This window comes from Pan paniscus, chromosome 1 (genome assembly GCF_029289425.2).
Source record: "Pan paniscus chromosome 1, NHGRI_mPanPan1-v2.0_pri, whole genome shotgun sequence".
Classification (NCBI taxonomy): Eukaryota; Metazoa; Chordata; class Mammalia; order Primates; family Hominidae; genus Pan; species Pan paniscus.
In genome coordinates this window covers 48,499,240-48,525,303 of record NC_073249.2, presented here as the reverse complement: position 1 = coordinate 48,525,303, position 26,064 = coordinate 48,499,240, and the positions used below count along the sequence as shown (strand labels likewise).

At 43.5% G+C, this 26,064-nt stretch overlaps 2 protein-coding genes and 1 pseudogene across 7 annotated transcripts in view; all 3 read left to right on the top strand.

The window, feature by feature from the left end:
* The window catches only part of CAMSAP2 (calmodulin regulated spectrin associated protein family member 2), a 121,685-nt gene extending 115,981 nt beyond the window's left edge, over positions 1 to 5,704 (top strand). For all 6 annotated transcript variants that reach the window (XM_003823056.6, XM_003823055.6, XM_008976655.6 and 3 more), the window contains 3 exons: positions 1,013 to 1,128; positions 2,302 to 2,420; positions 2,750 to 5,704. In XM_003823056.6, the coding sequence (XP_003823104.2) occupies positions 1,013 to 1,128; positions 2,302 to 2,420; positions 2,750 to 3,055 (541 nt within the window). In that variant the 3' untranslated portion in view covers positions 3,056 to 5,704. The remainder of the gene's footprint in view (positions 1 to 1,012; positions 1,129 to 2,301; positions 2,421 to 2,749) is intronic.
* Positions 5,705 to 8,798: 3,094 nt separating this feature from the next.
* LOC129397401 (large ribosomal subunit protein eL34-like) lies at positions 8,799 to 9,178 on the top strand (annotated as a pseudogene).
* Positions 9,179 to 9,291: 113 nt separating this feature from the next.
* GPR25 (G protein-coupled receptor 25) lies at positions 9,292 to 19,841 on the top strand. The gene has a single exon (XM_003823096.5). The coding sequence runs from the start codon at positions 18,046 to 18,048 to the stop codon at positions 19,129 to 19,131; it is 1,086 nt and encodes a 361-aa protein (XP_003823144.2). The 5' UTR covers positions 9,292 to 18,045; the 3' UTR covers positions 19,132 to 19,841.
* The last annotated feature ends 6,223 nt before the right edge of the window (positions 19,842 to 26,064 follow it).

Genomic DNA, 26,064 nt, shown 5'->3' with positions numbered 1-26,064 from the left:
AATCATAATCACAAATTTTACTAAGTTTTGCTGACTTAGGACTGTTAGAGTTTCTGTTAAAAGAAATTATGTAAAGAGGTGTCTATTCATCTTTCAGTGCTTTTTGTCTTCTAGAATTTAGAATTATTGACATTGATAACATACTTTTTATAAGCTATGAAACATTAACAGTAATTATACATCAGTAATTGCTAACATGATTATTAAATCACAGTCAGTAGAATGAGAGTACCAACTTCTGTAGTCTATTACCAACTAAGACAAAGGAGTTTTCCCCATTAGAATAATTCCAAAGTGGGTTGCCTATGACTTAGGAAGGATCTCTTTTGTATTTTCTTTCTCTAGGATTCTTTCTCTAGATTAGAAGCTAAAAATCAGTATTTTATTACTTTATACTATAATATCATATCAGAAAAGAACATTTCTAGTGACAGTCATCATCTTAGAGTTCTTATCTTTGTATTACCATCCTTTGTGTTATTTGCCAGTTTTCACATTGAAAAACATTCACTGTTTCAACAGATATTTATAGAATGCTTACTATGTTCTAGGAACTTGGATGTGTAGCTGCGAATAAGACAATGTTATATTATTTTTTATTATTAATTTTTTTTTTTGAGACGGAGTCTTTCTCCGTTGCCCAGGCTAGAGTGCAGTGACACGATCTCGGCTCACTGCAACCCCTGCCTCCTGGCTTCAAGCGATTCTTCTGCCTCAGCCTCCTGAGTAGCTGGGATTACAGGCGCGTACCACTATGCCCAGCTAATTTTTGTATTTTTGGTAGAGACGGGCTTTCACCATATTGGCCAGGCTGATCTCGAACTTCTGACCTTGTGATCTACCTGCCTCGGCCTCCCAAAGTGCTGGGATTACAGGCATGAGCCACCGCGCCCGGCCTTATCATATTATTTTTAGGCCTTCAGGTTGATTTTGATTGTTACTTTCACGTATACCCTCTGGGCCCCATTTTTTCTCTGTTTGAGACATAAAACATATTTTATTTTCTAATTAGATCAGAGTCTGTAGAAGCCTTCTTATCTCCAAGTCGTTGTGGCAGTCGAAATGGAGAAAAAGACTGGGAGAATGCATCAACAACTTCTTCAGTGGCTTCTGGAACAGAATATACAGGTTAGTGTCTATACATTTTTAGAGAAACATTTGAATTTAACACACTCATAAATGGAGGGTGTACTAAAGAAAATTTTATTGGCTCACCTTTGGGTCTTAAACATAGGCAACTAATAAACAGTGAATGCAGGTGGTCACTTTCAGGTAGTTCAGTAAGTTTCTAAACAAAATTAGTGATGCTACTTATATCTCATCCCTCTAACCAATGCTGGCCATTTCTGTGTGTAGTTTGGGTCCGAAGAAGTTTTAGAGAAGTTCTACATAGTTCCTCAGTACTGAGTAAAGGCTAGAATCCACCAAGTCCTCTCCCTAATACTGGGATTTCAGGTATCCAGAATTGTGCACCTTTAGCAAGTATTAAGAGGCTCTAAAAAATAAGAATGCATTGAATCTAGGAAGGTATCTAGCCTCACATATCGCCACCAAGTCCTCTTCTAGCTTCTAGGTAGGCATGATTGGAATAAAAGCAATGAAGAATAGAATGTGGGTTAAGGACACTTCTAAATAAATGAAGCAGGAGAGAAATCAGAAGAAATGTCAGCAGCACGTTGAGAGGTAAGATAGGAAGGCATGGGAGAACATGTATGGGGAAGAGCAGAGGGAAAAGGAGATGCCTCCATCTATCCATGATAGAGTGGAAGTGGAAACCCTAGAAAGGCCTAAAGAGGTTAGAACTTGCTAGAGACCCACTCTGTGGCTTTTAATACTACCTCCTACCGCCAGTCTGACAGCCTTTGGGATTTGACAGTATTTCCATGTTACTTACTCTGCTTCTCTATGTTAGTTCAGTTGAACAATCTGAAAAAGAAAGCTTTTTTTTGCCTTTTGAAAAGACTTAAATTACTCATGGACCCATTCTACTCTAAGCTAACCAGTAACCATATAGATTTAAGAAAGAAGGTTAAATAGGCAGTATGACAGTTATAGCAATATTTTATTTTTAGTACTGCTCTCACAGGGTACTCCAAAAGGCCATAGGAACATCCTCCGTATCTCTGGGTGGATAAAACAATGTTTTGGTTGGATTGCAGCCAGTAAGAGGCCTTTAAGCACAGAATTTGGTCTTCTATTACAATATTTCAGCAGTGTAGGAACAATTACATCATTTTAAAATAGTAGTATTTCTGACTTAGGAATGTTATTTTTATTATTGTTGTTAAATCCCTACCATAGGACCAAAGCTCTACAAAGAACCCAGTGCAAAATCCAATAAGCACATAATACAAAATGCTTTAGCTCATTGCTGTTTGGCTGGAAAAGTAAATGAAGGTCAGAAGAAAAAAATACTGGAGGTAAGCATGTTTGCATGAAAATTAAATTTGGCAAACTATAGAAGTCTTTTATCCATTCAAGAGAATGTACTCTCATGGGCCTAGACTTTCAACAGCATGTAAAAAGATCTGTAGCTAGATGTTTTAATTATCAGATTTAGTTTATTTTCACATTAGGTTCTGGAAGCCTGCAGATTTTATTAAAGACTAGCAATAGGCTTTAAGATTTGTCATTGAAATAATGTTATAAAATGTGACTAAGAAATGTAACATAATTATATAAACTTTATTCAGCAAAATAAAGGGTTTTTATTGGTGTTGTTATGTTGTTTTTGTTTTTTATTTTAAAGGAAATGGAGAAATCAGATGCCAACAACTTCTTAATCTTGTTCCGGGATTCAGGATGCCAGTTCAGATCTTTATATACTTATTGCCCAGAAACTGAAGAAATCAATAAACTGACTGGGATAGGCCCTAAATCTATCACTAAAAAAATGATTGAAGGACTTTACAAATACAATTCTGACAGGAAACAGTTTAGCCACATACCCGCTAAAACTTTATCTGCCAGTGTTGATGCAATTACCATTCATAGCCATTTATGGCAGACCAAAAGACCAGTAACACCCAAAAAACTTTTACCCACTAAGGCATAGAAGTTGGGAAATACTTGCTTCAGAACATTCATGGTAAATTTGCACTTCATCTTTCCTGCCTATAGAAAATCTTTCTAATTGCCAACAAGACTTTTATTAATTAAAACTGGACATTAAGCTCTGTTGTCATGAACAACTGGAATGTAAACCACAGTATTTTGGAGTGCAGAACATTCTCACTTAAGTGATAAGTCCAAATGATGAAGGAAATGTTTTAATTCACAAATGGAGATCTGTATGTGTTATCAGGTTCACCTGCTTGATATTAGATACATTAAAGCACTGAATTTTCATGGATATTAGTTGGATTTATCATTGAAATATGGTTAAGATTACAAATTATGTGTTTTATTTGTTGCTTTTTTTTTAACCTTTTAATGTATATTCTTGTCTTCAGATGGTTTGCTATTTTTCTCTCCTGGGGGTTTATTCTAAGATACCTTTGTATTTTGTTTCATGTGGAGATCATGAAAGTAGGAAATATACCTTTAGAAGTAACTCGCACCTTTCTTATGATGTTAAGAGAAACACTAGTGTTTAGTTTTACAGTAACCCTCATATTTTAATGGTGTTACAGCATTTGCAAAAATTATTCTGCTAAGTATTTACAACTCTATTTATTATTCACTCAAGTATTAACATTCTCTATTAAATAAGAGGAGGTGTTGTAAAGAGCTGCTAGTAGGTTCGCTTTAAACCACATGAGCTTAACCAAGAATATGTTATAAGAAGTTGCTGATTAAATCAGTGCTGTTTTTACACCACTTCTGGCCAACTCAGAATAATTTAGATTGTTCTTTTAACAAAAAAGGCTTTCTATCTCTTTTAAAGTAAGTCACTTTATAAGTTGGCAGAAGTGAATGACACTTTGAGAGTAGTCTTTCAATCTGAAGATGTAAGACTTCCTGAAACAAGTTCTCAAGAAGTCTTTACATTATATTTATAACTCATATAAAAATTATATTTAGAATTTTTAAACATGTACAAAGGGCTACATTTTAATTTTAAAATAGCTTCACATTATTTTACTTATATTGGGTTTTTCTTCATTTTAATCCTTTTCGAGTGGAATGGCTTAGATTAAGTATACACTTGAAATCTCCTCTACATGATCTTTGTTCTTTAACAGTGTATACCAGAGGGTTAGTTGGGGAAAAACTTCATTCTCAGGAAAAGACTTGAATGATTATGTGACCCTGTTATGTTTCAGTGTTGTGACAAATGTGTAAACTAGGGGGGGAAGACAGTATTGTATCATAAATGAGATGCGTAGTTTGTTTTCTTTCATGGGAAGTAGAGATAAAAATATATACATTTCTCTAATTGAGTTGTTTAGAGAAAGAACTAATGTCTCATATGATGTATTTACTTATTTTAAAAAAAAGAATAGGAATGAGATGTCCCTGAGCTGTACTTTTCTATTATTATAAGGCCTTTAGGCATCAGTGCATCTGGGTTATCAACATTTTCTCAAATGCTGTCAATATTTTACTGTAATTTATGTTCTTATATTTATGTATATTTGTTAAAACTGTAAAAAAATTTCACAGATTTTTTTCCAATACCTGTGCAAGATACATGTGTAGCTCAAAACTATTTGTGATCTACTGTTTGCATGTAAGAGACCAGGATATGTAACTCTTATATTTTAAGTGTATACATATTGTGTATATAACATATGGATATTAAAAATGGGGAATTGCACATTTTACCTTTTAGACAGTAATTTCTATCACAGCTAGAAGGAAATGATTGTCAAATACACGTTTAGATTAAAACTAGTTTAAAAAATTATAAATGAATCTAATCAAAATGTGAATAGTAGTCAAAAGGATAATTTAATAAGCATTTTATGTTACTAAATTTGTTCATTTCAATATTAACTAAATTTCCCTCGTCAAAGCAATCTTTGTGATATTACTTCGCTATTAAATAAAGAAAATTGGATGCAAGACAATGGAGAAACTTTAAAACTAAACAGGACCACCCTTTATTCTTAAATTTGTGTGTGTCCAACAGTTGAATTGAATGTCTATAAGGTCTAAAGGTAGAATGTGAATATTGCCACAGAGTTCATTGCTCTCAGTATAAGATTTTACTTTATTAATGCAGAAGGAATATGGATATATTTCTTTAAGTCTGCAGATTTTTTTATTGTGGTGCAGCTTTTTTTTAATTATGTTTTTAAAATTATACAGTTGAAAAATAAGCCATTTCATAAAGTCTGAGGATTTTCGTCAACCTTACTGAAACACACTGGTGCTTTCATCATCAGAGGTCAAATTATTATGATAACCATTCCATTAAGTTTGCCAAACATTTGTCGTGGTTACCAGTGCAGCCTGTCAAATTCTGCTGTTTGACACAGCTTTGGAAAGATTTAGTTCTTGGTTTTTCCGTTTTGTATTAGAATGACTGTTACAGTTTTATTTGGCTGTTTAAAGCCAAATTCAGCTATTTAATTATGGTTTCATGGACACTGTTGAGCAATGTACAGTGTATGGTGTGCTTACCTGTCCACTCTAGAGCATTGCTTACAGGTTTTTTGTTTTTTAAGATGCTGTGCTGTAAAATACTGTCATACTTGCTATTTCCTGGTACAGTGTAGTTTTTCCCCTTTCATTTGAATAAAAGCATGGCACCAAATGACTCCTTTTCTGTTTCTTGAATAAAATGTAGTTTTTGGTAAAATTATTTGAACTTGAGATAACTCATACAGTTTTTCTATCCCCTAACCTATGTTTAAATTTAATAACTTGAATATTCATAACAGGCAACTTGAAATAATTAGCCTTTTAAAAATACTAACTTAGGGCAATGTTAAAAAGTCTGTAACTTTCTATGCTTAGCACAGACGGTCTACATAGTATGATTTATAAATGTGCTTATCTTACGTTAATCTTGCTCATACTAATTCACTATCTTTTGGTGAATTGATAGTTATATTGTACCAGAACTAGTGCTCTATGTCTTTGAAACTGAATGGCCAGTGAACTCACTGATCTGGAGTAGCCATGAGAAGCTAGTTCTTGACCATTATTTTGTAAGTTTCACTTTGATTTTGCTGATTCTACTTACTCAGAACAGAGCAAAGAAAAAGGTGTTTTTTAAGAAAAAAGAGATCTGATAACAAAACTATAAAATAATCTTCATGCCTAATTATATACCTGAAGAAATATCTGGTTAGTAGACATAAATGTGGTTTTCTAGCTTGGGACCTTTTTGATAGGTTCTGTAACTTCAGAACACAGCTATACTTCCACAATATTTCCAGTACTTTAATTTTCAGAAATAAAAATATTTAACCCGGCCGGGCGCGGTGGCTCACGCCTGTAATCCCAGCACTTTGGGAGGCCGAGGTGGGCGGATCACGAGGTCAGGGGATCGAGACCATCCTGGCTAACATGGTGAAACCCCATCTCTACTAAAAATACAAAAAAAATTAGCCAGGCCTGGTAGCAGGCACCTGTAGTCGCAGCTACTTGGGAGGCTGAGACAGGAGAATGGCATGAACCCGGGAGGCAGAGCTTGCAGTGAGCCGAGATTGCGCCACTGCACTCCAGCCTGGGCGACAGAGCGAGACTCTGTCTCAAAAAAAAAAAAAATTAACCCTAAGACCCAGGCAACATTAGAAAAATGTACACCATGCCAGGTATGGTGGTGGCTCATGCCTATAATCCCAGCACTTCGGGAGGCCAAGGCAGGCAGATCACTTGAGGTCAGGAGTTTTGAGACCAGCCTGGCCAACACGGCGAAACCCTGTCTCTACTAAAAAATAAAAATTAGCCAGGCATGGTGGCAGACGCCTGTAATCCCAGGTACTCAGGAACATGAGGCAGAAAAATTGCTTGAACCCAGGAGGCGGAGGTTGCTGTGAGCCAAGATCGCGCCTCTGCACTCCAGCCTGGGTGACAGAGTGAGGCTGTGTCTCAAAAAAAAAAAAAAAAAAAAGTGTACACAAACCCTAGAGCCCCCACACAATAAGAATGTGTTGCCTTATGACTGAAATTGATACTTCTTAACTAGGGCAGAGGAAAATATTCTGTAGTGAATAGGAACAAACACCTTTATTTCATGATCTGTCTACACAGAAAGATGATAATAAAATTCAGCAAAGGAAATGTAGCTGTAATGTTATGACCTAGGAATTGGCTATTGGAGAAACACATCTATAAAATGAGTGTGAAATTCTGTCGTCCCTTAGAAGTATATAGATGCTTAAGAAATAGGTATCTTCTCAAAAGAAACAAATGAGATATTAATGATTTTGCCTAATTTGATGGGGGTGGGGGAAGTACACAGATTGGTATGTCAGAGTTGCTCTTCAAATAAGGAGATCTAGAATCTAGTTTCAGTCACTTCCTTTTTGCCCCTGTGGGCATGTAGGTCTTCTAGCAACTCAAGGCCACATGCTTAGACAACAAAGATTAGTTTTGTACATGTGTTTAAATCACTGTGGTGATATGTGTCACAACAACAGCTAAAATCAGATAACTTTATTCCATCTACAGTGGCTTATTTATGTCAGGAAAATAGGGGGCAATTATTACTTTCCATCGAAGAGGTGAAAAGCAAATTAAGAAATGTTTTAAGACCCACTAAGGTTTTTTTTTTTTTTTTTTTTTTTGACACATTAAGCAAAGCCACCATGGTACCTTAGGCTACTAATGCATTTGATTCTTCTTAACCCCAACCTGTTGTTTTAGGTGATTGAACCTGTGATTCAGCCTTCAGTAGGCGTTAGAGGCATCCAACACAGGTGGCAAGTATCGTCTACAGCACCTCTACTTCACAGTTATACATTCAGCTGCTGTGATTCCTGGCCGACCCTATTATTCATACTTCAGGGTTTGTGTGTTTATGTAGAAAAGGAAATGTGGCTCTCAACCCGAGATCGCGCTGCTGCACTTCAACCTGGGTGACAGAGTGAGACTCAGTCTCAAAAAAAAAAATTGCTTTATAATTTAAAAGATTCTTTGCTTTGCTTTCTCTTTTAACTTACTGCTGCCTGGGAGGAGGTGAGCATTTACATCTCCATTCTACAGATGAGGAAGATGAGGCTTTAAAAGGTTAGTAGCTGTCCCAGGGACTCAAAGCTAGTAAGTGACAGCATTACAAGTGGCACCTAAGCCTTCTGGTTTCAAATCCCCTTACTGTGCCATATGGTACAGTTTCCCACTGCGTTGTACATGTTGTGGAATAAGAATAAGGCTCACAGCTGTTACTAGTTAATAGTGTATTCACCATTGGTAGAAAACTCAGAACTTGTGGTTAAAGTGGATTTTGTTTTCTTGCCCAAGACTGTTAACCATCATCAACACAACAGCTAAAATCAGACTGTTACGCTCACCTGCTGTTTAATATCTAGATTCATAAAGATGAGAGAATGGAGAAATTGCAAAAGTGGTGAAAACAAATTCTGATAATAGGTTGATCAGAATTATCTAGGAAACAGTTATTAGATGAAAGGGGCTAGGTAGGTCACAAAGGTAAGTTCTCTTCCATCAAGGAACTCTTGAAGTGGATGCCATTAGACCTTTACAAACAACGGATGTACCGTGTGCTGTATTAGAGGTATGGAAACGAAAGTAAAGGACAGATGTGCCCTTGTCTTGTCAACAGTAAGAGCCTCTTGTCCATCAAGAGAATTCATGTACTTTATAGAGTACTAACTCTACTAAAACTAACTCTATAAAGAACTTAAGACTGCTCTTCCTGGGGAACTTGTCTACAGGCACTCAGAATGGTCCAGCATTTGACATACTGTCATAGGCTTTCCTACAATACAGCCTCTAACAAAACTACGCGGTCCCGAACCCCTGGTAATAGAATTGTTTACCTATATACCAAGAAGGTTGGGAAAGCATCAAAATCTGCGTGTGGCGTGTGCCCAGGCAGACTTTGAAGGGTTTGTGCTGTAAGACCTAAAGTTCTTATGAGGTTGTCCAAAACAAAGAAACATGTCAGCAGGGCCTATGGTGGATCCATGTGTGCTAAATGTGTTTGTGACAGGATCAAGCGTGCTTTCCTTATCAAGGAGCAGAAAATCGTTGTGAAAGTGTTGAAGGCACAAGCAGAGTCAGAAAGCTAAATAAAAAATGAAGCTTTTTTGAGTAATAAAAATGAAAAGACTTGCTGTATGGAAAAAAAAAAAGACTATCTTACGTTGTCAGCCAACAGGATACCACATTAATTCTTTAAATACTGAATTTTGCCGGGCGCGGTGGCTCACGCCTGTAATCCCAGCACTTTGGGAGGCTGAGGCGGGCAGATCACGAGGTCAGGAGATCGAGACCACCTGGTAAACACGGTGAAACCCCGTCTCTACTAAAAATACAAAACTTTAGCCGGGTGTGGTGGCGGGCTCCTGTAGTCCTAGCTACTCAGGAGGCTGAGGCAGAAGAATGGCGTCAACCCAGGAGGCGGAGCTTGCAGCGAGCTGAGATCGCTCTGCTGCACTCCAGCCTGGGCAACAGAGCGAGACTCCATCTCTAAAAAAATAAATAAATAGTGAATTTTGAATTGCAGAGACATCAGTTCTGTTGATAGGGCCTTGAGGTCCTCATTTATGATGAGAACAAAACTAACTAAACTGCATCCTCTTTCTTAGCCAGAGGCTAAATACAGATATTTTTGTATACATTACGAAATGAGTTTGTGCTTGGATTCTTTATCCTTATAGTCTCAACACAATCGGTATTCAATAAATATTCGTCAAATGAATACATGAAGGGAGGACTATGCAGTCCTGGCCCAAAATTCAAAATCAAATTCAAAACGTGTTCTGATTTCTTCTAGGTCACCCTTCATTTCTTATTATAGATATTTTTGCCCCCAAAATACAAACCCAAAGTTGGCTTTTCTGCTCTGACTCCCCCTGGTTCATGCCATTTCAAAGGACCCAGGTGCAGCTTGAAAATCTGAACTATTGGTCACCGTGACACAATGATGTACTGTTCCCTTTTACCTCTCTCCAGCTCCTCTCACAAATTATGGGCCAGTCTCAAGGCTCAGTTATTCATGTTCTGCTGTCTCCACTCTTTCCAAGAAGGGCTTCAATATCAGCTTTGACTGACACCTCCATTCAAAATCTACATCTCCAGCCCTGAAAGCTTCCTCTGGGCCCACTCATGCATCTAACTGCCATCTCAACATTTTCACCTGGGAGTTCCAAAGTCATCCTCAACTCAATCTGTTTAAAAACCAAAAGTCAACCTGATTTTACAACTTCCTTATAAAAGCAACTCTCCTTCCTGAAAGCCAGCCACCAAGACTGAAAGGTCTTATCCCTTGTCTAACACAGAAGACAGCCTCATATACAGACAGCCACCAAATCCTATCAAATATTTTTACTTTGAAACTGCTCCTCATCCCTGCTGCCACCAGCTTCAAGTCCAGGCACCAAAAGCTTATGCCTAACTGCAAGAACCTTCAAGTGGTCTTACCCTAATTCGATTTCACCCTCCGAAGTGTCTTGCAAAATCTAACTTTCTTAGACTTATCTTAAAAGTTCAACATTGTTTTTATTTTGAATTGCGGGGAGGATGGGGGTGGGGTGTTGAGGTGATGGTAATCTGTTCAGTGCTTGGAACCACTAAAGGTCTTGATCCTGTTTTTCAGGCGGCTCCTATACACAGACCTTTTCTTCAGAAAAGCTGACCTGCTCCAATCTTGATAGAAGTCAGGATATCACAACCTGCCTTATATCAAAGTTATTTGTACATTATAGCTAATCTCCAATAATGTGTAAGCTTCCTGTAAGGATGCACCATGTCACATTCTTTGTATCTGTTACATTACCCAATAACAGTGCTTGCCCCACAGTAAGAAGGGGCTGTTTACAAAGTCAACTGGAATCAAATGTGATATTAAGAATTGGTTTTGGCCCGGGCGCGGTGGCTCACGCCTATAATCCCAGCACTTTGGGAGGCTGAGGTGGACAGATCACTTGAGGTCAGGAGTTCAAGACCAGTCTGGCCAGCATGGTGAAGCCTTGTCTCTACTAAAAATACAAAAACTAGCTGGGCATGGTGTTGCACGCCTCTAATCCCAGCTATTCAGGAGGCTGATGCAGGAGAATCACTCGAACCCAGGAGGCAGAGGCTGCAATGAGCCGAGATTGCACCACTGCACCCTAGCCTGGGTGACAGAGCAGGACTCCATCTCAAAAAAAAAAAAAGAATTGGTTTCACTGATCAGTAGCAGGATCACAGCACTGTAGAGGGACCCTCTACCAATGCCAAGGGAATGCTGCCAAATTCCTCCTGCAAATACTTGGAAATTTACACTAACTCTCTGTGAAATCACTGAAAAGTAATGGCAAATCATAGGTTAGAAGCTCCTGTGGGCAGAATAATTGCTACAAAGAGAAAACGTTACTTTCTTTCCAAACAAATTCTGGGGCCATTTTTATATTGGGGATGTCCCTATTGCTTGTCTTTTAAGTTTCTGATGGGTTTTTTTTTACCTTTAAAAAACGTTCGAGCTACAAGAACCTGCAGTGGAAGAAAGGAGTCTCACTTTCCTTGAAAGCTACACTCTTCTCCTCCAGCCTCCCCTCCCTTCCCTGACCCCCTCCCCCATGTCCCCTAAGAGGCATCAATGATGTCCGGGGTAGATGGGGGGCCCTGGGACAATCACACAGCTGCAGGCCACAAGGCTTTCACATTGAGTCATCTCCTTAGCAGTGTGGGCTGAAGCCGAGTCTCATGTCTAACTCAGATGATGCCCTTTCCCAGCTACCCCGTATTTAGTACCTGAAAGTTTCTGAAGTAAATGAACATCTGAAACAAACATTCTGCAGGGCCTCTGGCATCCAGGGTGGGGCTCCTCATCTGCTGTGTGCCAGCCCTCCCTTAGATGTTGAGGGTGCAGGGTAGGGGCAAGAGCTATTACTGTCTTCTGTCCTCTAAATACCCTGTCCCTACCACCCTCCCCGCCCCCCGCCCCCCCCCCCAACACACACACACGGCCTCAGGGCTATGCGGTCTATGGGAAACCTCATCTTGGTAGCCAGTCAGTAATAGTGAATAAAATAGAGGACTCCCCATTCCCAGTTCAGTGTTTATCGAGAGAGGTTGTAAAAACAAAGAGATGTGGCTTTGCAAGATTTTCCTCACACTCAGGACTCAAGTTACTGTTAACCTCTCCGTCATCCGCAACTGACTTGGCATAAGGCCACCTGTCTGTGCTTGGGTCCTGTCAGCAGTTTCTCTGCAGCATCCAGACTGTCACCTTGTAGAAATCACCATTAGGATAATACCAGGCACCAGACACTGTGGTGGTCAAATCTTGAAGAGTCAAATCTTGGGAGTCTCTCTTTATAGATTCCCAATCCAATCCCCAAAACATTTACTTACCACCCACTATGTGGAAAGAAAGCACTGTGACCTGGAGGGTAGGAGAAGCAGCGCAAGCCGCTGAGTCTAGCAGCAGGACCACCAGAAACTAGAGCCATTCTTCACGATGCTGCCAGCCAGGGAACGGAGTGAGCTCATGAGCTCCGACCCAGCATGAGCAGCACCTTCCACAAAGGGTGCCTCATTTGATCTTCACAACACCCCTATCGGGTAGACACTATCATGCCTATTTTAAGATGTGGAAACTGGAGCCCAAGATCACACAGCTATCAAGTTATAAAGCTGACATTTAACCTGGACTCTGACCACTAATAATCTGATCTGCGTGTTCACTGATCAGAAACAGACAAAATGACATATAAGAAATTGATATTGGCCGGGCACAGTGGCTCACACTTGTAATCCCAGCATTTTGGGAGGCCAAGGTGAGAGGATCGCTTGAAGCCAGGAATTTGAGATCAGCCTGGGCAATATAATGAAACTGTGTCTCTACAAAAGGTAAAAAGTAACATTAGCCAGGCATGGTGCTGTGCACCTGTGGTCCCAGCTTCTCAGGAGGCTGATGCAGGAGGATTGCCTGAGCTGAAGAATTTGAGGCTGCGGTGAGCTATGATCGCACTGGGCTACACTGCAGCCTGGGCAAAGAGCAAGCCCCTGTCTATTAAAAAAAAAAGAAGAAGAAGAAGAAGAAATGCATATAATAAAAAAAAGAAATGCATATAATAAATTCTATGTCACAACACAGAGCAAGGTTTTAAAAATATATATTTTAAATTTAATAAATGATGTTAGGAAAGCTGGATAGAAATATGAAAACATCGATTACACACCAGGTAAATTTTAAAATACGAATGAAAATTATTTTTTAATGACAGACTGAATCTTCTTACATTGTCAAAGAGAAAGTAACATTCTAAACTCAAATTGCGAATAGCAACAAATTTGACTATATGACAATGTCAAAGTAACATAAATAATAGCTAAGAAAAGAATTTGGAAAAATATTTGAATCAAGTGGAATAAATCATGACTCATCCTAAATATATAGTTTGTACAAATTAATAAGAAATACATAGATTATAATAAATATGTGAAGGACATGATTAGAATGGTTCACTTAGGAAATAAATAGATTTTCCATCTTATTTATAAACAAGTGCAAATTGAAATGAGGTACCATTTTACCTCACTGCCTATTACAATGGAAAATATATGTTACTGATGAACATCTCTAAGAAGACTGTGTTGAACCTTATACTCTCATACAATGCCAGTGACATTCTAAACTGCTAATCACTGTAAACATTTGTATCAAGCAATAAAAATTTTCATTGCCTTTGTTACAAAATTTGTATTTATAATGTGTTTTATAACATTTATATAAATGTTATATTTATACATATTTATATAAATAAGTATGTTATATTTGTACTTATTTATATGTATATAAATACATATATGTATTTATAACATACAAGAGAATTTATGTTATAAAAAGTATAAAAAAGTCATAAGTGCAATTATTCATTACAAATTTCTATAACAGTTAAAAATACTAGAAACATCCTAAATATCCATATTTAAGGGTTTAGAAAATTAAGCAACATAGACTCATGTGGATTTATATGATATTAATTGAGAATACTGTGTACACTCTAATTACAGATATGACTTTGAAACACCTGTGTAAAAAATGTGAAGAATATCTGAAATGGAATATTTAAAAATAGAAAATCTAAAAATAATGAGATTACAAATAAATACTTTTGAAAATGTCCTTCACTGGCTAAGTTTGGTTGTGTAGGGGTAGCAGGTCCAAGATGACGACTACTTCTTTATTCTGTAATGTGATTAGATGGCTTTTATGATTAAAAATAAAAAGGCAAATACAATTTACTTAAAATGTTAAGATTCTTTGTACAGAAAAATTAAAATTAGAAAAAATAAGTTATAAGAACTTAAATATAACCTGTAAAGGGGCAGAAATAAACCTACTCTCGAAAACAATTTATCCCGAAGCATTGGATATTTATTTAAAGTATCTCCTCTGTTTTCAGGCTTGTGCTAATCACCCTGATGAGTAGAGAGAGGCTCCCCCTCGCCCTGAGAAGTTCATAATCCCATGGGCAAGGCAAGACGGAGCCACATAACAGTTGCCCTGGCTCCGGCAGTGCAGAGAGAGGAAGTCCTCTTAGGGATGGAGGTTAGAGAAGGCTCCCAGGGGTGGGATGGAGGAAGAGGGAAGACTGCTTCTGCTTTGTCCACACTTGTTAGAGAGCATGGCCAGGATTCCCAGCCTGTAAGGGTGAGTGTTTCTATTAGTTGACTTGTGTGTAATCCTGTGGGGAGTCCTCCTGAAGGGTGAAAGAGCAGTCTTGTGAAGTTGGCCTTGGTCACTGAAACCGGGCTGGGCACCCCAGGAGACCGGGCCTAAGGCAGTGTCCCTGGATCTGACCTTTGCTTTTCTTCTCATCCAGACAAGTTCAGTAAGGCCCACGGACAGCACCCAGGCCTCAGCAGAGAAAATTCAGCATATGCTCTGGGCCACAGACTTGGGTATGAGATGATGGCCCAGGAAGCAAGTAGCTCTGTGATTTTTAAAATAACCTACTTCTACTTCCCCTCAACCCCCTTCCTATATTCCCCTCTTGGTCTGCTTGCCCCATTCTTTGTTTTCACCTGGCGGCTTCTCTGCTGTTCATCTCTAGCTTTCAGGATCACTCACACTCTCTGAGCCCGCAGACTGAGGTGTGCCTGAAGGGGTGAAGTCCAGCAACACTGGGTCTGTCTCTGATGGTCTCTGGGCTCTGGCAGGCAAGCACTGCCCCTGCTAGCCTTCTAGGGGAGGAGGCTGCAGCCCCCTACTCCACCCCGGATGTGGGCACCGCTCACCAGCAACCACATGCTCAGACATTAGAAAAGCGGCTCTGGGGTGGGTCTTCAGGGGAAAACCAAGCCCGGAGGCTGAAATGCCAGTGAAGGGAAGGTCCAGACCATTCATTCCCTAGGCTCTTCTCTTCCCTGCCCATCTTGTAATTGGTGTGCGAGAAATTCTTGACAGGAGCAGCCTAAACACTGCATACCCAACCCTCTGTGAGCTCTAGGACCATTTTCTTTTTGAGATGGAGTCTCGCTCTTTCACCCAGGCTGGAGTGCAGTGGCTTGATCTCAGCTCACTGCAACCTTTGCTCCTGAGTTCAAGCGATTCTCCCACCTCAGCCTCCTGAGTAGCTGGGACTTGCGCGTACCACCGTGCCTGGCTAATTTTTGCATTTTTAGTAGAGACAGGGTTTCACCATGTTGGCCAGGCTGGTCTCGAGCTCCTGACTTGAAGTGATCTGCCCACCCTGGCCTCCCAAAGTGCTGGGATTAGATGTGAGCCACTGCGCCCAGCCTCTAAGACCATTTTCCAAATCCTTCCTGGGGATCTCCGTGTGCCAGAGGGACCCTGAGCGAGGGTGACCTTATGTCCCAGTTTGCCCAAAATAGTCCTGGTTTACGGCCCAGGTTAATTCTGATAGTGCCCCTTTCACTCTCAGAAACATCCTGGTTAGATGATAAATTATTTCATGACCCCACGTCAACATCAAACTGAACACATACACACATGTGCCTCTCTGTGTTCTTGGCAGTTAAGGGGACAGCGTCCATATAGTCCCTAAGCAGAGAAACCCCAGGCTTATTTTTGACTCCTCTTTGTGAGACCTATGATGTTACAATTATCTTTTGAATATACCCTCCAATTTCTGTCCCCACTGCTCATGATCTATTTCAGACACAAATAATTACAACCTACTATGGGGTCTCCCTGGCTTGAGCCTCTCCCTTCTCCATAGTTCTGCCAGCGATCTTTTCAAAACACAGATTGATGCCTCCTGGCTCCCCATGACCTATAGACTGAAATCCAAATCCCCTCATGATCCTTTCCTGCTTCATCTCCTGCCCCCACCTTCCTACCTTGGGCTCTGGCAGACTGCTTGTCCCCTGAAAAGCCCACATTCCTACTCATTTTGGTATACTTGTTCCCTTTACTCCCTCCTCCAAGTCTGACCCTTTCTTCTCTTTTCTGCTGCTCTTATTTGACTTTCAGCTCCTTCCTGGGACTGATCTCAAGTGTCATCTCCTCGAAGGCCTTTTCTGATTCAGCCCTCCCGTCAAAAATAATCACTCCCCCTCCACTAAACCCTAAGAGGGCTTGGTTTTTAACATTTACTACAATTTGGCCCCTGCATAAGATTACATAAGATTCTGCTTATGTAACCATCTCTCCTGCCTATGCAACAAACTGCAAAGGCCAAGAACGGCATCTCTTGCAGGGCCTGAAACAGTGCCTGCTTCATGGAGGAGTTCATTGTTAACAAGTCTTAATCGAACAAAATTGATAATCCACCTCAAATTTTCCACACCGGGTTGCCCGGCACATCAGCCACTCATACCTGGGAACACTGGGGACAGACTCAGAGGGCACTGTGACATCAGTTCCACCACAATATCTTGTGGAAGGGATATCTGCTAAGAAGAATTCAGATGTAAGTGGCTGCATGCCTCCTTCAGGAGAAAGAGCAAGCTTTCCCTCACCCATCCTCTCCTCCTTAGGTCCCACTGCCTCCTCAGGATCAGACTTCATTCCCTCTCGTCTTTATGAATCCTCCCCTTACTCTCAGTTTCTCAGTTCAGAAGGGATCTTGCTGCCTCCAAGCTCCTGACTCATAATTTAGGACAACTAATCTGGTGTTTCATTAGGTGTCATCTTTTGAACTGAGCTTACATCTGTGTCTGGCTTGACAGGTTTTTTAGGATAGGAGAAGACAGGGAAGAGGCAGATGTGAATCCCAGGTTTCACCCCTTTCCAGCAGGATGATCTGACTACACCCCTTCCTCGCTGCCTTAAAACCCTTTCGCGTGGCTTCATGAGGACCTGACTGGGTCAGAGAAGCCACTCATAGGGTGAAGACATGAGCCCCACATCTCAGGACGCTAACAACTGCTTGACTGCCCAGGGCGGGCTCCCCCACCCACCCAGATCTGCTGTGTCCCGGCAGTGGAGTCTTTCCTAGGGAACAGGTGGATTTGGGGTGGGGTGTGCCTTAGGCCCCATACTCATAAAATCCCGGGGCTCTGTCTTCTCACCTCTAAAACAGAGAAAACAGCAGCCGGTGGGTGCAGGTGGGAAGGGGTGAAGTGGAGGCTGAGAAGAGATTAGGGCTCTCGGGCACCCACCACCTCTTGCAACGCGACCCTGAGACAGTGGGGCAAGTATCCCGATTTCACGAACAAAGAAACTGAGCAACTAATAGAGGAATGGGCCACGCTCCTACTGGGAGGCCGGGCAGGTCTCCCAGCCCTGAAGACTTTTCCTCCCAAGATTTAGATGTGAAGCCCCTTTTGCCTGTCCCTGCCCTTACCCCTCGGGTCAGCCCCAAATCGGAGGCCACCATCTCTCTCACAGGAGCCTGCCCCTCCCACCCCATCCCCTCCTCCCTCCCCTTTTTCCTGCCCACCCATTTGCCTCCGGCTTGGGTGGCAGGAAGGGAGGTGCAGGGCCGGGCGTGAAGAGCAAACCCCCTCCTGCTCAGAGCTGCTGCCGCCTGCGCCCAGGGCTGCACTCCGCGCAGGCCTCATAGCCAGGCCATGGCCCCCACAGAGCCCTGGAGCCCCAGCCCGGGGTCAGCGCCCTGGGACTACTCGGGGTTGGACGGCCTGGAGGAGCTGGAGCTGTGTCCGGCCGGGGACCTGCCCTACGGCTACGTCTACATCCCCGCGCTCTACCTGGCGGCCTTCGCCGTGGGCCTGCTGGGCAACGCCTTTGTGGTGTGGCTGTTGGCCGGGCGGCGGGGCCCGCGGCGGCTGGTGGATACCTTCGTGCTGCACCTGGCGGCAGCTGACCTGGGCTTCGTGCTCACGCTGCCGCTGTGGGCCGCGGCGGCGGCGCTAGGCGGCCGCTGGCCGTTCGGCGATGGCCTCTGCAAGCTCAGCAGCTTCGCGCTGGCGGGCACGCGCTGCGCGGGCGCGCTGCTGCTGGCGGGCATGAGCGTGGACCGCTACCTGGCCGTGGTGAAGCTGCTCGAGGCGAGGCCCCTGCGCACCCCGCGCTGCGCGCTGGCCTCGTGCTGCGGCGTCTGGGCCGTGGCGCTGCTGGCCGGCCTGCCCTCCCTGGTCTACCGGGGGTTGCAGCCCCTGCCTGGGGGCCAGGACAGCCAGTGCGGCGAGGAGCCCTCCCACGCCTTCCAGGGCCTCAGCCTGCTGCTGCTGCTGCTGACCTTCGTGCTGCCCCTGGTCGTCACCCTCTTCTGCTACTGCCGCATCTCGCGCCGCCTGCGCCGGCCGCCGCACGTGGGTCGGGCCCGGAGGAACTCGCTGCGCATCATCTTCGCCATCGAGAGCACGTTTGTGGGCTCCTGGCTGCCCTTCAGCGCCCTGCGGGCCGTCTTCCACCTGGCGCGTCTGGGGGCGCTGCCGCTGCCGTGCCCCCTGCTGCTGACGCTGCGCTGGGGCCTCACCATTGCCACCTGCCTGGCCTTCGTCAACAGCTGCGCCAACCCGCTCATCTACCTCCTGCTGGACCGCTCATTCCGAGCCCGGGCGCTGGACGGGGCCTGCGGGCGCACCGGCCGCCTGGCGCGAAGGATCAGCTCGGCCTCCTCGCTCTCCAGGGACGACAGTTCCGTGTTCCGTTGCCGGGCCCAGGCCGCGAACACTGCCTCGGCCTCCTGGTAGCTGCCCCGGGCCGCTGGAGGTGGGCGGCAGCGGAGCACCGAGAGGAGGCGAGAGGTCCCGGAGGGGACTGAGCTCCCCAGACGCGCCTGTTCTGGCGGCAGCAAGCTGCTCGGGCCGGCATCGCATTTCCTCGCGCGCTGCCTGGACTCCCAAGGCCTCCTCCATCAGTTTCCCCGGAACCTCAGAGCAATTGAACTCCCCTAAACCAGGCTCCTGTGACTAGCTGTTCCCTCTCAGCCTGCAGGGTACCTGAGCTAATTTTGTCCAGTCCAAGATAGGTGCTATGAGATGTAGCAGACAGCAACTCGGAGACCCGCAGATTCACCAAGTAGACAGAAGGGAAGTGGGTTTCCTTCTCTGTCCCATCGGAAAGAGAACCCACCAGAATATCTAACCCAGACCCCCAAATGCCATTCTGATTTCTGGCTGTGCTTTCTCCCGTCTCCCACAATAGCCGTTGCTTTCAGAGAAATACCTTCTCCAAGTCAGACCCCCTGCCCTTCTCACTCACAAAACCCTTGCATTGAATCTGGTGACACTTCTCCCCCTGTGAAGCGGCAGGACTCACCTGGAAGTTGTTCTGGTCTTTCCCTCTGGACAGAAGGTCCTGAAATCGCTCACCAGGCGTTTTTTGAGGTCTCCATCACTCAGCCAGGAACCTCAAAATCTCTGTGAATTCATCTTTCTCAATAAACACTCTTGCTAGCCCTGTCTTGACAACCGTCTTTGCTTGAGCAGTGGGAGTGAAATGCATATCAGGAGGCGGGTCGTACACTGGGTGAGACAAAACTCAACACAGTAGTTGAGGTTGATCTCAGGATGATGAGGATTTGGGGTGGTGTCTGGGAGCATGAGAGCTGGCTGCACTCTGCAGGTGCAGTAATCCCACAGGAGGAAGCAAGTCATTTATTCTTATTTTTAAGGACATTTCACATTTTGAAAATTACCGAAAGAAAATATATTTATGTAAGGGCATCTGCCAGCCGAGTGTCACTTCCAAGAGAAGATGTGTCATTTTGGATTTTCAAATATATACCAGGCCCCCCCTCCTTTTCTTTTCTATCTTTTTTCAGACCTTCCAGTACAAACTTTGGGGATTAGCCATTTTCTGACTCTGTCATTTCTCCTTTGAGGTTTCTGTAGGGTTTGGAAATTCACTGTTTATACTTTTGATTTAAGAGGATTTGGCCTAAAGACATTTCAGTCAGTGCACATCCTAGCCAGATCCCCACAGGCCAGTCTTGATGTTGCAAGCTCTGGGGGAACGGGTGGGTGTGCATGCAGATCAGCACCTCAGCGCTAGGTTGGGTCTGAAGGCTGGCATTCTGTCGCAGGCTATCCATCCCCTCCCCCCATCAAATACCCCTGTATTCTCTTCAGCATTTGGAGCTGCTTGGATTGAACATCGGCTCTCCTAGGTCAGCCTGCCAAAAAGTGCATCTCTGCATGTTCCTCCCACATACTCCAAGAGAGGCAAGCCTTGCAGCCTGTGAGGTCATCTCTGTCAGCAGGACACATTTCAGGCACTTCGGTGTTTGAGAGTTCAGTTAAGTCTTGGCCCTTCCTATCCTCACTATTGCTCTCCGAGGCAAGAAATTATTTTTTCATGGGGCTGAGACCCCAGAATTTTCAGGGCAGGGAAGCTGATTCTCATCTGGGTTTGTGTGTGACAAGATCTCAGAGTACAGAGAAGGCACTTTTCTAGGCTATTGGGACTGAGCCCCCACCTCCACCCCTGCCAAGTTGCTGCTTCTGACTTACTGACTAGTTGAGTTCCCTGAAAACAGACAGGAAGAAAGAAGGCTTCTCCATGCCCTGGTGGGTTTTCGTCTCCCCTCCTGCAGTAGCTATTGAAACTCAGCATTCCCCTCCTGCTGTAGAACTCTGCAATGTGGAGAGACAGTTTCCGCCCTTTGTTTGAGTAGATCACGGAACTGGTCTACCTTGTGTCCTTTGGAAATTTTCACTTAAATTCAGACAAAAATGAAAGAGGATCAGTGAGCTCCCATCTCCCACTGGGGAAGATGAGGTTCAGATTCATCGAGGAACGGTTAAATGAGCATTCCCGCATACGTGGCTGGTGGGAGTAGATTCCTTTAGAAAGCAATTGTCAATCTTCATCAAGAGCTTTAGAACTTTTCATATCCTGTTTATTTAAAATGTTTATACCCTTCGACCCTGTAGTTTTGCTTCTGCCACTCTCTTCTAATGCAACAGTACTAAATTTAAACGATTCTGCACTGAGTTATAGAAGTTTTTTTGTTTTGTTTTTGTTTTTTGTTTTTTTGAGATGGGGTCTTGCTCTGTCGCCCAGGCTGGAGTGCAGTGGTATGATCTCGGCTCACTGCAACCTCCACCTCCTGGGTTCAAGCGATTCTCCTGCCTCAGCCTCCCAAGTAGCTGGGAATACAGGTGTGCACCACCACGCCCGGCTAATTTTTTGTATTCTTAGTAGAAATGGGGTTTCACCATGTTAGCCAGAATGGTCTCAATCTCTTGACCTCGTGATCCACCTGCCTCGGCCTCCCGAAGTGCTGGGACTACAGGCGTGAGGCACTGCACCCTGCGGCTGAGTTTTAGAAGTTTTTAAAGAGTTAAACCTGAAAGGAAACAACTTTAATGTCCAACAATAGTGTAATGTTTTTATTAAGATGAATGACTATTATGCAAATTTAAGATGTTCTTTAAAGAGAGATTGAAAAATGTTGACAGATAACTTAAAAGGGAAAAAAAGGTAAAATTGTATCTGTTAAACACACCCACACACTTCAAGTCTGGAGGATGTAACATGGTTAGCACTGGTTTTGTTAAGTAAAACATAACATGCTTCATAGTCCTTTTGATAAAAACGATCTTTTGCTGTTTTATTTCTCATAGCTCAAGTTTTGAACACTATAGGTATATCTCTTTTCTCTAGGTGCTAACTAATGGAATGCTGTCGATTTCTTTCTTTGCTTCTTGCTTCTCCCTCCTGTCAGGATGCGAGCTCCATGCATGCAGACGGTTTTGTCTGTTGGTTCAAGGCTGTGTTCCCAGTGCCTGGAACATGCCTGCACATCTCAGGCACTCACTAACTACCTGTTGAATGAATGATCATCAGGACCATGTCATGATATGAAATAATGTCATAGAATGTGAAGAGTAAAAGGAAGGCTATTGCATTTTATGTGTAACAGCTATGGTTTATTAAAGGACTTGCAAAAAAAGGCTAGGAAGAAATACAATAATCATTAATGATAATGATTGTGTATGATTGTGTTAGAGTAAGTGGATTTTAGATCCTTTTTCCCCTCCATTTCTTTACTTTTAAATGTTCTATGAGCCTTTTTTTTTTTTTTTTTTTAAAGAGACAGAGTCTTCCCGTGCAATCATAGCTTGCTGCAGCCTCCACCTCCTGGCCTCAAGTGATCCCCCAACCTTGGCCTCCCAGGGTTTGCTAGGATTACAGGCATGAACCACTGTGCCTGGGTTTATAAGCTTCTTTTTTTTTTTTTTTTTTTTTTTTTTGAGACAGAGTCATGCTCTGTCACCCAGGCTGGAGTACAATGATGGGATCTCGGCTCACTGCAACCTCCTCCTCCCTGGTTCAAACAATTCTCCTGCCTCAGCCTCCCAAGTAGCTGGGATTACAGGCTCCCGCCAATTTTTTTGTATTTTTAGTAGAGTCGGGGTTTCACCATGTTGGCCAGGCTGGTCTTGAACTCCTGACCTTAGGTGATCCACCCACCTTAGCCACCCAAAGTGCTGAGATTACAGGCGTGAGCCACCATGCCTGGCCCCTATAAGCTTCTTTTAAAGGGCAGTTAACAAATAGCAACGAAGCTGCCAAAGCACTGGAGCTCATAACAAGCTGCCTGTCCTTGGCCACCTCGCTTAGCTTTCTCGAGCCTCACTTTCTTCATCTAAAGGATGAAGATGATAATATCTCCTCAGGCTGCCTCACAGATCAAAGGAAATAATCTTGAAAGTACTTTGTAAGCTGTGGTGTTTTAGACAAACATACTGCAGGAGTTTTAGACAACATACCCTCAGGATTAGCTTGTTCCAGGCCGGGCTACCCTGTCCCCATCCTTGTAGCCATGGAGAGGAGATGGGGTGGAGCCACTCTGGGTTTTCAAAAGGTCAGCATCTAGGCTAAGGCTGGGCACACCGGCTGTGTGTGATTCTGATTTGCTTCTTGTGACTAATTCTGGGCTTCCTCCTCACCTCTCTCAACCCCTTGGGTGCTTTCTTGGGGCACAGTGTGGGAACCCAGGGCACTTGGGTTGATGAGTGATTTGGGGAGTTCAGCAGAATGGCAGAGCTCCAGGGGTGGCACTTGGTGATATGACTCAGCCCCACACCACTCTGAAGGCAGAGTGAGGACTCTGGACACTTGTGAGTACGTCTTGCTTGTTAGAGCTTACTGGGGCTAACTCCCTGTCCTACCTGGGCCGAGTGGCCACAAGACATACTTATCCCATCACCCCCAAATGATGGGGCAAAAGGTGCAAATGATGAAAAGACCAGGAAATGCTTGGGATGTGAGAGGAAAGGAGAAAGCAATGATGTGAAATCACCCCTCCTCTTCATCATCATGAAAATCAAAAAGTATTTATTGAGTGTGTAAGTACATCTTCCATGAAAGTGGGCACTGCCTGAGATTCATATTTACATCCATCACAGTGCTTTAAGGACAAAAGCTCATTTTGTCCATTCTGAGAATGAGGAGACTGAGGGCCAGAAATGGGAGTCACTTAAGGTAATAATCACCACTTATACCTGTGTAGCATATTGAAAAGAAATTCTTTTTTTGAGACAGAGTCTCACTCTGTCACCCAGGCTGGAGTGCAGTGACACGATCTCGGCTCACTTCAACCTCCGCCTCCTGGGTTCAAGCAATTCTCCTGCCTCAGCCTTCCAAGTAGCTGGGATTACAGGCACGCGCCACCATGTCCAGCTAATTTTTGTATTTTTAGTAGAGACGGAGTTTCACCATGTTGGCCAGGCTGGTCTCAAACTCCTGAGCTCAAGTGATCCGCCCACCTCGGTTTCCCAAAGTGTTGGTATTACAGGCATGAGCCACCACACCCAGCTGCAAATTTTTTAAAAGCAGCCTGGGCATGGGTAGCTCACATCTGTAATCCTAGCACTTTGGGAGGCCGAGGTGGGAAGATCGCTTGAGCCCAGCAGTTCGAGACTGGTCTGGGCATCATAGTGAGACTCTGTCTCTAAAAAAATTAAAAATGGCCAGGTGCAGTGGCTCATGCCTGTAATCCCAGCACTTTGGGAGGCCAAGGCGGGCAGATCACCTGAGGCCAGGAGTACAAGATCAGCCTGGCCAACATGGTGAAACCCCGACTCTACTAAAAATACAAAAAAATTAGCGAGGTGTGGTGTCGGGCACCTGTAATCCCAGCTACTTGGGAGGCTGAGGCAGGAGAATTGCTTGAGGCGGGGAGGCGGAGGTTGCAGTGAGCTGAGATCACACCACTGCACTCCAGCCTGGGCAACAAGAGCATAACTCTGCCTGAAAAAAAAAAAAAAAGACAAAACAAAAAAAAATTTGTCAGTTTGGTGTCTGCCCAACTTAAAAAGAAAATATTTGCTATCTTGTTATATTATTTCAAAGACAAAAACCTTTTATACATAATATCTCATTACAATATCCCTCTGAAGTAGGTGTCAAGATAATAGCTAATATTTACCGAGCGCAGTTGAGAGGCTCTGAGCTAAAGTTCTTACTTTATATATATATTTATATAATATTATTAATCCTCACAATAACTTTATGGGGTATATAATATTATTGTTTCTATTCTACAGATTAAAAAAAATTAGTTCTGGAGAGTTAATATAACTTTCCCAAAGTATCTTGCCTAAAGAACCTGTGTTATTATCCCCATATTAGATAGGAGAGTTAGAACTCCAAGAGCTCAGTTGACTTGCCAGGATCACACACACAGGGCAGGACTGAAAATTGTGGCTTCATGGGCCACAGCTCAACCCACCTTCCAACTTCCACCAGTTTTCTAGTGCCCGCTAACCCTGTTTCTCACTAATTGGTACTAAACCAAGTGTGCCAGAGTCAAGGCTGTTGCCCAGCATGGAAATTACCCCGCTTTTGTTCTAAAAAAAATCAGAATCCCTGTCCTATGGACATGGACAGTAAATTGTTGGGGCATTGGATTGAGAGAGAAATGGGGCTCTTCCCAGGGGTGATAGGGGCAAGACTGGGGAGAAACCCACAAACCCCAGGGTTGCCTGGTAGTCCCAGCAGTGAATGAGAGAGCTGGGGAAAGACGGGCAGGGCTTCGATGGGTTTCGATGGACCTCAGACAACAGCTGCCAGTGTCTGGGTGGAGGCTGTGGTTTGCCTCAGGGAGATGTGCTAGACAAGGGGTGATTAATTGCTGCCCTGCTCTGAAAATGACTGTCTTCATGCTGTGCATGCAACCATTTCTTTCTATTCATCATCTCTGCTTCTGAACCACCTAAAGCAAGCAGGTTGTGCCATGGGCTGCTCTTATTCTGGGTCCCACAAACACAGAGTGGCAGGATAAGGAAGGTCACAGGGCACTCTGAATTCCGTTTCTTTGTAGGCAAAGTCTTATTCTTTATATAGCCAATTGTCCCAAATCTTCGTAGGTTTCTTTTTCCTTTCTTTTCTTTTTCTAAGAAATGGGGTCTTGCTTTGTTGCCCAGGCTGGAGTGCAGTGGCACAATCATAGCTCACTGCAGCCTCGAAATCCCAGGCTTAAGCCATCCTCCTGCCTCAGCCCAAGTAGCTGGGACCACAGGCACACACACCATCACTCCTGGCTAATTATTTAAAAATTTGTTTTGTAGAGATGGGGTCTGTCCATCTTGCCCAGGCTGGTCTCAAACTCCGGGGCTCAAGCTATCCTCCCATCTTGGCCTCCCAAAGTGCTGGGATTACGGGTGTGAGCCACC

What these genes read in the sequence shown, in the direction of transcription:
- GPR25 (XM_003823096.5), top strand. Translation starts at nt 18,046, where the DNA reads ATGGCCCCCACAGAGCCCTGGAGCCCCAGCCCGGGGTCAGCGCCCTGG.